This window comes from Spermophilus citellus (assembly GCF_964194105.1).
Source record: "Spermophilus citellus genome assembly, chromosome: 6".
Classification (NCBI taxonomy): Eukaryota; Metazoa; Chordata; class Mammalia; order Rodentia; family Sciuridae; genus Spermophilus; species Spermophilus citellus.
Window position 1 is genome coordinate 1518657 of NC_138187.1, and position 13368 is coordinate 1532024.

The following is a 13368-nucleotide window of genomic DNA, read 5'->3' on the forward strand; positions in this document are numbered from 1 at the left end:
TGACACTAACAGACGCAGCAGGGTGAACAGGATCGTGCGTTTGACTGCTGGTGTCTCACGGGCAACAGGAAAGTCCAGGGGGGGAGACAGCACCCTCCCTCCCAGCCCTCTGTGCACTGGGTGGAGGCCATGGCAGGGGCCATGCAGTCTAATCGACTTTCCTCCTGGATGAAGTCTCCAGGTCACCTGTCACACAGGCCACCTGGGGGCAGCTGGCTTTCCCCCGCTCTGTTGTTCTAACTGCCTTTGGATGTCCAGGGTGGAAGTAGCAGAATCTCACCCCAAGGCTGCAAAGGGAGAGCCCCGTGGCTGTGCTGTCGGAAGCTTTTCTGTGGGGGAACTCGGGGTCTTAGAGGAATCAGCTCACAGGCCCACGTGCATGAAGCAGCCTGCAGGGCCACCGCGGCCTCCTCCTTGACAGGCAATGAAACCTGAGTTTCTCCCCCAGAGGGGAAGCTCTTCACTCCGGGGAGCAGAATCCAGGTGTGGCAACGCTGGGAACCTCGCACTGTCCCTTCCAGGGGGCTGACTCCTCTACGCCCCGTCGATCCATGGAATATTCATTCCCTCGACAAGGCAAATGTCTCATATTTCTCTAGATATTTTCCAAAGCAAACATGATGTCCACCTTGCTGTACTGGACCCAAGGCTCAGCTGCCAGATGCCCTCAGCTGGACTCCGGGTCCTCTCACTTGCTGTTTGATCTTAAGTCCCCTGTTTTTCAGTCTGTAAAATGGGATGACGATGGCCTTGTCCCTTCCAGGACTCTGAGGGTGAAATGGGAAATGCCCATGGGGGTGGGCAGCCCCTCAATAGATGCCGGCGACGACCTTTATTAATTACTCAGTGATTGTTGTCACATTGTTACAGCCCACGGAGGGCGGGCGGGCACAGAAGTGACACAATGAAGGACCCTCAAGAGCCTGTTTGGGAAATTAATTAGTGATTATGAAAGAGCTGCTTTTTTACTTTTTTGCTGATTTTTCGAGTCTCTGATGTTATATCATTCCAATGCGGAATCAAAGAGGAGGAAGAAAACACTATTAACGGCTTAGCTAATTAACAGAACACATCACTTTTAAGAGCACACAAAGAATTAAAAGTAAACCAAAGAAATAGGACTTGTATCCATCCCTGGGGACCCGGGAGCAGAGGAGTTCCAGAGGACTGGAGATAATACAGCAACTCCTGGAGGAGAGGCAGCTCCCTGGGCTGCAGACTTTCATTTTGAAATTTAAATTTTAAACCTGAACATGCACGGAGCTGTTCTTTCGAAAGAATGGATGCAGACGCGAAGATTGTTCCTGGAAACGAGGGAGACCAAAACACCGTGAAAGAGGAGCCCGTGCTGGGGCCTGGGAAAGTCGATGCTGTTATCCACAGAGATATGAGATCATCCTGAGAGCCGTGATGAAAGAAAAAAAAACCCACCACTCCAATGTGTGCCGCATAACAGTTAGGCAATTCGGAAATTTCAACTGAGAGGAATTTAATTAGGACTCTAATAGCTGATGAAGCTCGTTTAGATCTGCTGGCGACTGCACTGGTTACGTAAGTAGCCCAAGAAGAAAGGTCTCTATCCTTATTTGAGGTCGCATTTGATCCAAAGTCCCAATCCTCCTGATGCTTCTCCAGTAGGGTTCTTAGGCCACCACAGCCCAGTGGAGGCTGCCTGGGCCTCGCCCCCAGATCTGCTGATTCTGACTCCTGATGCAGGCGTCTGCACCCCCAGGCAGTCCCCAGGGGAGGTTCTTACTCACGTAAAACTCCCAGGAAGCCGCCAGCGCTCCATCAGTGCACTCGGGACAGTGCCGTCTCTCAGCATCTGGCTAGCAGAGACCTAACTAGTGACCCTGACCAGTGACCACGGAGGCCCCGGGCATCCTAGCACAGGTGGACCTGGCCCACATCTACTCCTCGGCAGGGCCTTTGTAGATGTTTGTTCCCATACACCGCGTAGGGGAAACTGAGTTCCACGGCGACCTGTGGTTTTAGCACACTAACTGCCACAGATGGAAAACAGGCCTCCATCCTCAAAGTACTCAAAGCACCAGATAGTGCTGGTTTCCACTGGCTACCAAGCCACAGGGTGGATCTGACATCTTAGTCGTAGTTTCCAGATCAATCAAACTCAGATCTGCTTTTGGTTTCAAGCGGCCACTCAGAGCCCAGAATCACCTGTGTGTAACCCTGCTGTCAGCTGGGAGCGCTGGGTGTGCGTGCAGAGTGTGGAAGTGCTGCTCATCGACATGCTGCCTATGCTGAATGCGGACGTTAAACCACTTCGTGTTTCCTTCACCGCCATTTATCCGCCTTTGGAGGACTTGATGTTTCAGGTGGAGGGAGATCGGCCTCCGGTTCACTGTGTTTTTCCTCCTTAACTTCGTCTTCCTGAAGAGTTAATTACTCATATCTTCTACAGCTTGGGAGTAAATCACCTCTTATTACCTGGAGCAAAATGTTCTCTGATGTTTTGCACAACTGAAATGTTTGTTTTAGGGCCTGTCCCCGTTGGTGAGGAGATCACCCAGCGAGCTCCCCGGGCCCAGGGGGGCCTGAGAGCAGGTGGCAGGCACTCTCTGCCTCGGTCAGTTTTAACAAATCTCCTCTCTGGTTTTTAGTCTTGCAATCTCCATGTAGTCAGAACTGAGTTCAGTCAGCAGTGGTTTTGCAACTGGCAGGGGCTGAGCCCTGTACTTCCAAGCGGCCAGGGCAGTCTACAGGGCTGTAGCTCAAGGCCAGCTGGACCTCCCTCTGCACCCCCCAGTGGGTCAGCCTCTGAGTCCTGTTGAGGTCCCCTGAAGTCATGCCTGGCTCAGGGCACAGCTTTCTGTCATCCAGGCCCTGGCAGCTGCCGCCCAGCCCATGTCAGCCCCTCCCCTTTCCCTGCACTGCATTAGGAGGGAGGGTCCCCAGGGACTTCTTGCAGTCAGGGGTGTGACTCCCCTGCTTGAAATCACCAATAAGTCCCCTGGCCTTGCCCACACACTTCAGCTGTCCACAGGCCAAAGGCGAACCCTAACAGGAACACGTGATTTCTTCTGATCTGCTGCCTGTTTGGACTCACTTCCTGTCGGAAGAGCCCTTGATTCTCCTCTGCAACAGGAAGCTCCCTTCTTCCCCAGTCTCCTGTCCCCTCCCGGGTGCAGCACTCATCTCCTTTCACTGCTGTCCTCTGCAGCCAGACTGGAAGCTCGCCTCCGGGGAATGTGGACAGTGTAGCTCCAGGGCCTCCGCAGGGCCTGGCACCTCGGAATCCCCAAATGAATGAACGTGTGTTGAGCTCATGAATGAACAAAAGAGAAAGTTCTAGAGACTCAGGAAAGGTAAAAATGAATTCCAGCTGGGGATCAGGCCCCAAGGAAGAACTGGCATTCGAGCCTCGCCAGAAAAGAAAGGGTAGGAGGTCAGCAGGTGGAGATGACCGGGGCGCTCCTGACACAGGCAGGAAGCGGGTGTCATCCGGGGTGCGTCTGGTGAAAAGTGCATGCACCCTATCAGCTTAGTAGAGCCTCTTGTCTGTGTGCAAGAGCGTGCATGTGTGCACAGAGGTGTGAGCGTAAGTGTGTTCGGTGTGTGTGTGTGGTTGTGAGTGATCATACTGTGAGTCTGAGTGGGCAAGAGTGCTCTTGTGTGTAGATGTGTGTTGTGTGGGCTTGCGTAGAGAGGTGTAGGTTACGGAGGGGAGGGGGTTTAGTAGTGAGTGCGTGTAGGTGTAAGTACATGTATGTGTGAAGGTGTGCATGTCTGTGTTTCAGTGTGAGATGGGAAAAGGGTGGGGAATGGGAGGGAAGGAGGGGCGAGAGGTGGATTGGCGCACACCCATGCAGAGAGGTGGGATTCTGTGCACAGCCTGCATGGTGGAAGGATGTGAGCAGGGCCGGACCCCTGAGTGGGGTACTTAGAAATACGATCGTGGTGGGTGGCTTTGGAGATCAGAAGACCAGTTTTGAGGTTGTTTTAATTGTCTCTTGTAAGCATTTCATAAGTAGATCAAATAAGATCAAAGGCTCATCTCCCTTTGAACGAAGAGCCGCTTGCATCTATTAACCTGGTTCCTCCAGCCTTCTGCGGGTGCCGTGACGTCTGTGAATCTATCCACACACCAAGGGGTAGATGGGAACTCGAGGCAGCTTCTGGAGATGGAATCATCCACGCTCCCAGAGACCACTGGCTGAACACGTCAGTGAGCAATTGCTGCCCTTTCCCGGAACGCTTTCTAGGAGCCGAGGAGCAGCGAGCCTCTTAAAAAGCTCCATATTTAAATTTTATTAATAAGAATGGATAAAAAAGTCATTACAAAGTTAATTTTGCCTTTTTATGTTTCTCTCAGCAGAATCACGGTTCTCCATCAGAGGTCAATTATCTCCCATTGTCCTCACCACTTCAGGGTATTGGCTGAAAATACTCAGAGGTTTATCACCAAAGTCCAGTTTATTTTGAAGGTTAAGATTTTTTCCTCCCAAGTGGCCTCTCTGACTGTTTTTAAGTCCAAGAACTTGAATCCCGTGGTAGATATAGAAACAGGGGCCTTAACTTCCGCTGCGTGTGGAAGTTCACAGGGATTAGCCGTGCAGGCGCGGCCCCCTCATGAGAAGGGCCAGTGGGGGTCAGCAGCTAGAGCAGCAGCGTCCCTCCCTGATTCTTAGCCCAGTGTCCACCCTCTGAGAGGTGGTCCCGGCAGGACCATGCATCTGTGTAGTCCCCCCAGGGAGACCCACTGGCACAGCTTAGGTCACGCACATCACTGGCCCCACGGCTGTGGCTAGAGGACTCCTTTTTGCCAAATAAGGGACATGGGCCTTCTTGAACTTGGAAGCAAAGTAATCAGGAGGTGGACGTGGACAGGCAAAGCAGTTTTTTTTTCTTTGTATGTCTTTAAGACACAACACGCACTCCCTTTTGAAGTCCTCCCTGTTGATTTAAACAGAACAAATGAGCCACGCAGAACGGCGTTGGGCTTGTGGTTCATGCTTTGTGGCTAACTTGGTGATTAGGTCCTCTCAACGACGACCCTGTGAGTCGCGCCGTTGCATCATCCCATTTTTAGTGATAAACTGAGGCAAAAAGACAGGAAGCAATTCACCAAGTGGCACAGTTGGTAAGAGGCCATCTGGATTCCATGGCAGGCTGAATGGCCCCAGGCCCCTCTGTCTCTGGAAATGTGCTTCTTATATTAAAATATTCCCTTTTGAAATTCAGGAAAAAAATTGTATAAAATTTTTAGTTTAGAATAGTTTTATATTTACAGAAAAAAAATACTTTTACATGTAGCACCTTCTCATGTGCTGCGTGCCCAGGTTCTCTGGTTATTAACATCTGACATTAGCATGGTCTATTTTTTACAGTTAATGAGTCAATGATAGACTACCGTTAGGTAAAGCCCATGCTTTGTTGGGATTTGCTCAGATTTTATCTAATCCCTTTTTTCTGTTCCATCTGATTTCTGATCCAGGAAACCAAGTACATTTAATCCTGATATCTCCTTAGCTCCTCTCAGCTGTGACAGACTTCCTTGTTCTTTGATGACCTTGGCAGTTCTGAGGCGTGCTGGTCAGATATTTTCTAGAATGTTCCTCAGTGAAGACTTTTATGTTTCATGATGAGATGAGGTCATGGGTTTCTGGAGGAGGCCCACGCGGGAGGCCGGTTACCACCCCACCTCAGGACGTGTGCTGTGACCATCTGGCAGAGGTGGTGTTTGCAGATGTCTGCAGGGTAAAGTTTCCCTAGTGAAAACTTCAGATTGTTTCCTCAGTGATTTTGAAGTGAGTCCTGGGTTCAAAGCCCGGTCCTACCGTTTCAAACCAGGTGAACTCCCGGCCTCAGCCTCCTCGTCTGTGGGAGGGAGAGTGAGAGCTGCGTGTAGTGGCGGGTCGGGTTCAGGACCACAGGGACTGATCTCAACCAGTGTCAGAGCCTCCGGATGCAGAAATAGGAGGAGTGCCTTCCTCGTCTGTGACCCTTCCGACTCTGTGAGGTAGGCACCTTTAGGACACAGACAGCCACCGCTGAGAGTGGCCGGGGGGAGCGGTGCTCGGCATTCTCCCTGTCGGACTTACATCCGTGGTGGCCCTGATGGCATGACCTGAGCAAGGCGTGTCCCCCTTCAGTTCCCTCATGATGTGACGAGGGTCGTCATGGTTACCTGCTTCCTGGAGCTGCTTTGAGGATGGAAATGCATGGAAACCTGTCAGCACTGTTCCCTGAAGCCCAGGCTCACACCCAGCAGTGAGAACAGTGACTTGGTCATCAGGGTCCACAGCGCGACAGCAGGAACGTGGCGGAGCCGGTATTTGGGCTTGTGCCTCTTTCTAGAAGATGAAAAGTCCACTTGGTGTGAAGCCTCTGGCCTGGGGCCCACTCGTTCTTGCAGCTTGGGGGGCTCTGCGGACCCCACCCTGTGCCCCTCAGCCCTCTGGTGGATTCTCAGAACCTCCTGCCTCAGAGGCAGGCACGTCCCTCTGCCCTGACCATCCAGAAGTCAACATCAAGCCAGGAGCGCTACCCTCACCCTCTTCTGATCCTCTACTAGTACCTGGTCCCGAATCAGGGAAGGGCTGGGGAGACAACTTCGCCCCTGTATTTTGCACAGAAGCTCAGATCTGAAAGGCCCTAGAGGTCCCCTAGCCCACACCCAACCCCTCATGTCCTGTAGAGGTGCGGAGGCCGAGACCAAGAAGAGGACCGGTCAAGGGCACGTCATGGCAGGAACTCGGTGGTCTCCACTGCCTCAGTCTGGGCTTCCCCTGCAAAAGCTCCTCGTCTTCTCAAAGAGAGACTTAGTACATGTTGACTGAATGACAACAGGACCAGCAGGGGACTTTCTGTGGGCCAGGTACCGTGTGCTCGCAAAGGTTGGTGTCCTGAACCCCTGATAACCCTCACGATGACTGTGAATGGAATGTCACCATGTTGCGTTTGCAGAAACCAAGGTTGTTCAAGGTCGGGCAGGATTTAAATCTGCTCATCTGTGTTATGGACAGATGTGAGATGTCCCCCAGGAGCTCATGTGTGCGGCAGTGGAAGGAGGCTCAGAGGTGAAGTGCTTGGGCCACGGCAGCCTCGGCCCCTGTAGGGGTGGGTTGAGTGGGGACTGAAGGCAGGTGGGGTGTGGCTGGCGGTCGTGGGGACGTGTTGTTTCTGGTGAGTGGAGTCTCTCTCTGCTTCTTGTGGGTGTCTTTCCTCCCCCAGACCCTCCCCACGCCCTTAGCCCCACTTCAAGCCCTCAGCGATGGAGCCGGCTCTCTGTGGCCTGAGACCTCTGAAACTGTGAGCCCCCAAACAGACTTTCCCTCCTCTGACTGTTCTCTCGGGTCTTTGGGTCACACTAGCAAAATAATCTGACCCTAACCGGCTGACTGCTGCTGAGTCCAGGCCCTTCATGAGGCTGAGCCCTTTCCTTCTGGTCCTCGTGAGGGAGGACGGAGAAGGGTCCACAGCACCGAGGTGATTCCTGAGAATTCGGCGGAATCCCTCCAGGCCTGGACCCAAGGCCGTGCACAGGTGTGCTTTCTGCCCGGCTCCTCCTTCCGTCTAACCAGGCCTTCGGCCACCTGTCCCAGGAGACCTTCCCTTTCTAGCTCCGGATACAGGCTCACGTGACGGACAGTGGCTGCTTCGTTCACCTGCTCTGATGTACTGATCTCTGCCTCAGAAAACATGGAGCTGAAGGAAGGGTGCTGCGATCTCGGTTTGGCTCACTCTTCAGAGCAGCTTTATGGGTCTTGATGTCAGTAGAGTATGGAGTGCCTCATGGAGAAGGGCCTTGGAAAAGGAGGAAGGTCCATTTTAGAGAACAGCAGGGGTGTCACCATCAGGTCCAAGGTGGAATGAGATCGCCAGCTACCGTTTTCAGAGTGCGCAGCGCTCTTCCATTTGGGACACAATTTCCAAAGAGCAACGCTTGGAGTGTGGAGGTTCCAAGCCTGTTTCCTGCCCCTGCAAACTGGGGTTAGCAGAGACAATGTGAGGATGGAAACTAAGGCTTGCTGACCCCCAGTTCCGGGTTTATCACGTGGAGTCCTGCTTTCCCTGTGAACACTGCAGGGTGACTGGATTGCCTTTCCAGGTGGTGAGAGCACGGTGCCTTTGCTGTCCAGGGAGATTTAATTCCCAGGGCTGTGCAGACAGCTGTCCTCCACGGCTTGGAGTCTGGGGGACGGAGTTGCTGGGAGAGATCCTCACTCCCCGGTATTTTGCTTTGGGTACAGAATGCCAAAGCTCAGCCTGTCCACCAGCTTCGGATCTGGTAGACAGTCTTGGAGCTGGGACTCTTGGTGTTGGAGATGGGTTCTGAAGAAGCTGTGGACTCGGGAGAGAAGGAGAGAGCCCTCAGGATCTGGGGCAGTGTTTACCCAGAAGCTTCCGTTCCTGATCAAGCACTCTCCACCTGCCACCTGCCTCTGTCCTCCTGGGCTGACACATGGGTCCCTGCATGGATGTGGCGGAAAGCGGGCAGCAGCCGGGAGCCAGGAAGACACCACACTCTGGAGCTGTGACTCTTGCCCCATGAGTCACCCTGGGGCTGGCTCTTGTCCTTGATGTCTGGTTTGCAGTGAGGCCAGTGGCATAACCAACCAGTTCAGTGCTCGTTCAAGCCCTGATCTATGTTATCTCGGGGTGTCAGGAGCAGGTCTGCAAGGAAGGAAGGGCCTGGTAGGTAGAGCGATGTCATCATTGCTCAGTTGGTAGAAGCACTGAGTATATGATGGGAAACCCCGTGGAGTCAGACGGCCCCGTGGTGTGACCCTGTCTGCACCTGCTTGCTGTGTGACTTTGGGCAGCTCACATAACCTCTCCATGCTTCCGTTCCCACCATGTTGGATTTGGTGGAATTAGGCTAAAGGTGTCAGCTTTGTTATGATCGTAGTATCAACACGCTGTGGTAGAGAGAGATGCACAATTCTGGATTTCTAGGAAAAGCAAGAACCACTTTACAAATAAGCTGACATTTGATCTCTGTCTCAAATGCCAACAGCAACAGAAGAGTGATGTCATGTGCCTCGCTGGGTGTCGGGTTCCATGTGTGACAGACAGCAGTGGCTCATTCAAACCTCCCTGCAGTCCTTAAAGGGATTCTCCTTTTTCTCTCTGCATTTTAACAGAGAAGGAGAAGCTCAGAGGGGTCAAAGGACTTTCCCCAGCCTGTTCAGCTAGAGGGTGAAGCCAGTAAGAACCCCTCGTTGTTCTTCCCTCGTTCTACTTGACCCCCAAAGCTGTTCCACTAAGCTACCCAGCCTCTCTCAAAGGTTGTGTTTGAGTTTTCAAAGACCAATGGGAAGAAAGGGGTTAGTGTAATATATCCCAAAGGAAAAAGGGTGCAAATCTTTGTATCTGTGTTCGGCATTATTGGTTAGATCTCTGTCCTTGCTAAGTTGCTGGGGCTGGCTTTGAACTTGCAATCCTCCTGCCTCAGCTTCCCAAGCCACTGTAATAGCCCTATTATTGCAGCTGATTGGTAGCTCTAAGATGGCAGAAGTCATTCTAAGAACAATCCATGATTGTTCCTCGGCTGGTGTCGGCTGGTGTTCAATGGATCCATGTGGAATGAAAGAAGAATCCAATGGGCCCCACGTTCTCCTGAGCCCATGTGGCACATACGAGCATGTTGCAAAGAGCTCTGCTGACCTTCCTAGCTTAAGGAGACAGGGTCACAGATGCTAGACCACGTTGTGATCAGCCACATGGATGGTTCTTCACAGCCAGCCCAAATGATGAGGCAGTGCAGGGATCAGGGACCCACCCCCTCCTTGCCCGTCCCCTCCTGCCTGGTGCAGTGCATCTGAATCTCCTGAAGGGCCCCCGGTTCATTTCTGGCCACACTATGTCGCAGGGGGGAGAGGTGAGTGGGTCACGCTGGCTCAGACAGGTCTGCGCCTGCACTTAGCTTTGCAGACCGGGTGTTTTCCTGGAGGTTGGTGTTACAGATGAAGCGCTGACCTGCGGTGTCAAGCACCATGCGTGGGAGCAGGAGGAGGACGGCGAGAGCAGCCGTGGGGCAGCTTCCTCCCGGCAGGAATGTGAATAGTGCCAATAACCTGTCAAATAGAATTAAGGTTCAAAACCTACAGCCTTCAATTTGATTTTGCTCAGAGGCCCACTGCTGCTCTGAGGGGGTGCCATCGATTCTGTTTTGACAGGTCTCCGGGTACACTTAGCAGCAGCGTCTCCCCTCTGTGCAGATTAACCAAAGTTCAACTTAATTTGCAACTTAAACGGGAGCTGTATCCGGGATTGGAAGGATGCTTCTCATCCCGTCACCTGCTGTCCCTCTGGGTTGTCCCTTCCCCCAGGTCTCTGCTTTCCTGGCTGACTACGTCTTACTGCGTCTTCTCCTCCCCTTTCCTCTGGTACTTTCTTTTCTTAGCACCTTTTTACCTTTGTTCCTTTCTCTCCTCTGTACTTGAAGAGAAGGTAGGAGTCTCCACCACGTGCCAGGCCTAGCCCTGTTAGACTCCCAGGTGTGGCTAGGCCTCTGTCAGATGAGGGGCGGAAGCTCTGGGATTCAGATGTGCACGCCTCAGAGCTGCAGGCCGGTGAGAGGCGGAGACGGCCTGCGCCTGGGTCAGCCTCCGGGTCCACGCTGCTTCCTTTGCTTCAGGGCTCTGGGGCTCAGGCAGAGCCCTGGCACTATCTGGGGAGCCGTGAGGGTGGCAGTGCTCCGAGGTCCCCCAGACACGCGGGTGTAGTTCCTCAGGCGGCATCTGGGAGGTGGAGCTGCCCGGGGCTGGTACCCTTTCCTTTTTCATTTCTCTGAGCTCCTAATTGTGCACATGTTGAAGTTGGGGGCAGGAACGCCCTCAGGAGGGACGCTGCCCCCCGGGACGCCTAGGGGGCGGGCCTGGCCCTGCAGGGAGTCCTGGGGCCCGAGAGCCAGTGGCCTCTGTGTTTGATGCAGGTGGGGAAGTGGGAGAACCAGAGCCTGAGCCTGCGGCACGCCGTGTGGCCCAGGTACAAGTCCTTCTCCGACTGCGAGCCGGACGACAACCACCTGAGCATCGTCACCCTGGAGGAGGCCCCCTTCGTCATCGTGGAGGACATAGACCCGCTGACGGAGACGTGCGTGAGGAACACAGTGCCCTGTCGGAAGTTCGTCAAGATCAAGTGAGTGACGGATGGGGCGGGTTCTCTGTGTGACTCAGAATGACCCTGTTACTACAGTAACCACACGGTGCCGGTGCCGGGTCTGCAGACGCACCTGCCGGGCACTCGCCACGCAGCCCTTTACTGAACTCCCAGAGCCACAAGGACAGCCCTCCCCTCAGTCTTGCTGGAACCATGACTTCCGGGTCCTGTCCTGGCCGTCACCGCTCATCCCCAGCATGTCCTTCTCCCCTCATCTCCTGTGTGTCCCCCAGACCCATACTTCTGAAAAATTTTAAAAGTCTGTCTCTGGCTGGTCACGGTGGCACACACCGGTAATCCCAGTGGCTCGGGAGGCTGAGGCAGGAGGATGGCGTGTCCAAAGCCAGCCTCAGCAACTCACAAGTCCCTAAGCAACTGCACCAGACCCTGTCTCAAAACAGAAAATCAAGGGGGCTAGGAATGTGCTCAGTGGTCGAGTGCCCCTGGGTCCAATCCCTGGTACCAAAAAAGAAAGAAAAGTTTGCCTCGGAGGCTCAGGACAGGCACATACCTGGGTGTGACTTTCAGATGCCACCCAGGTGGAGACTGGACCTCTGCAGCTTCCCTGCTGACCCACAGCCAGCTGGGCTGCCTCTGTCACTTCCTGTCTGTGATGCTGAAGGAGAGCTGACCCTCTGGTAGGGCTCTGTCTTTATTTATGAGCCCTTTGGGAACCCAGAGAACACCATGGCCCAGGCTTTCCCAAGCCAGCATGGGCCCAGGCCCCACCACCAGGAGAGTGACTAGAAGGGAAGGCCTCTGCTGGACCGAGTATTTCCTGGTCTTCTCCTTCCCCCTTGTCTTTAAGCTTGGCCACGGCCTCCCCAGGTTAGGCCAGCTCTGCCTGTCCCTGCAGTGCCCTGGGTAAAGTCCATCTCTATCTGTATCACCTGGCTTTACAGTTTATAGTTCGTCTGTCTTCCCGCTGGATGACAAGCCACCTCAGTACGGGGACTGTGCCTGGCTGATCTCTGCACTCAGTCACAGAGCACAGGACCCAGGGTTGTGGGGTGCCTAGGACAAGCAGACACCGTGACTCCTCCACACCACGCTCCGACTTTAGTCCCCACTAGTCAGGATGCAGGCCCGGATCCCAGAGCCTGGGGTCGGGCGTATATTTTATATATATGTTTGCTAAATGTCTTATGAAGGCACACTTTGGCTTGGAGAAAATTTTATCTACAAGGTCAACTTCTTTGGAGGTGAAATTCTGAATGGATCATGAAGGGAATAAATAGATCCATCCTGAATAGGCCTCCCCACTCCCGTGTCCCTCACCTGGGCTCCCCTTCCCTGGAGATGAACAGGAAACTCATCAAGGAAAGGCAAGCAGGTGACCCCACCTAGGGACATGATGTTTCAATAATTTTTGCTGAATTCCTCCACAATTAAATAGCACAGATGTTGTTATAAATAAAAATGTAAAAAAAAAAAAGGTAAGTACATTGATACATAAACATGCATGAAGTGCAGTTCGTGTGTCAGGCACAGTTCTGGGCACAGAGGAGATGGGATCTCTGGTCATGTCATAGACAGTCAGATCCTGACTCTGCCCGTGAAGGAAGCGGGCAGCGCCAGGTGATGGTGGACCTTGTGAAACGACAAACCAGGTGTCATGGTCAGAGAGCAAGGGGTCTGTGCGGCTCTGGAGGTCACCCAGTAGTGCTCAAAGACAGTGTGAAGGGTAAGGAGGCGGACCTGTGACGGTCTGCAGGAGCCTCCCAGGTAGAGGAGTGCAGGAGCAAAGGCCCTGGGGAAAGAGCAGCAGCCAAGCTGGGGACAAAAGGACACCCAGGGGACACGGGGGGGGGGGGGCTGGAAGGGCCTGGGGGGAGAAGGAGGGAGGTCGTCCCAGGAGGCGTGGATCTGCTTGGGCGTCCTGCGGGCAGAAGTTGGTCAGATGTGGAAAGAATGACGCAAAACTGAGGGCGCCGTTGGCGGGACACCTCCTTTCCCATCATGGTACCCCCAGGTTTGGATAGGGCCCACGGGGCCTGGGGTGCTTCACAGTCAATAAGAAGAGTTAGAAATCTTTAAATTTGGTAGCACTGGAGCTGGAAACAAGGGGGTCACCCGGACCCCAGTCTGTCAGTGTGAAGAGAAATCCCCAAACTGAATCGCTCTCTATCGACTTTCCTATGGAAGACTAGAAACGGCTTAGCAAGTGCAAGTTCACGATTTTGGCTCCTGTGGGGTGGGAGCCTGCTCCTTCCTTTCTTCCATGTGTGGACTGGGCCTGGG

At 53.6% G+C, this 13368-nt stretch overlaps 1 protein-coding gene across 3 annotated transcripts in view; it reads left to right on the plus strand.

Annotated features, from left to right (window-relative positions):
• GRIN2A (glutamate ionotropic receptor NMDA type subunit 2A) overlaps window positions 1-13368 on the plus strand; it is a 327406-nt gene that overhangs the window by 246556 nt on the left and 67482 nt on the right. For all 3 annotated transcript variants that reach the window (XM_081297655.1, XM_081297656.1, XM_081297657.1), the window contains exon 4: window positions 10901-11106. In XM_081297655.1, the coding sequence (XP_081153781.1) occupies window positions 10901-11106 (206 nt within the window). The remainder of the gene's footprint in view (window positions 1-10900; window positions 11107-13368) is intronic.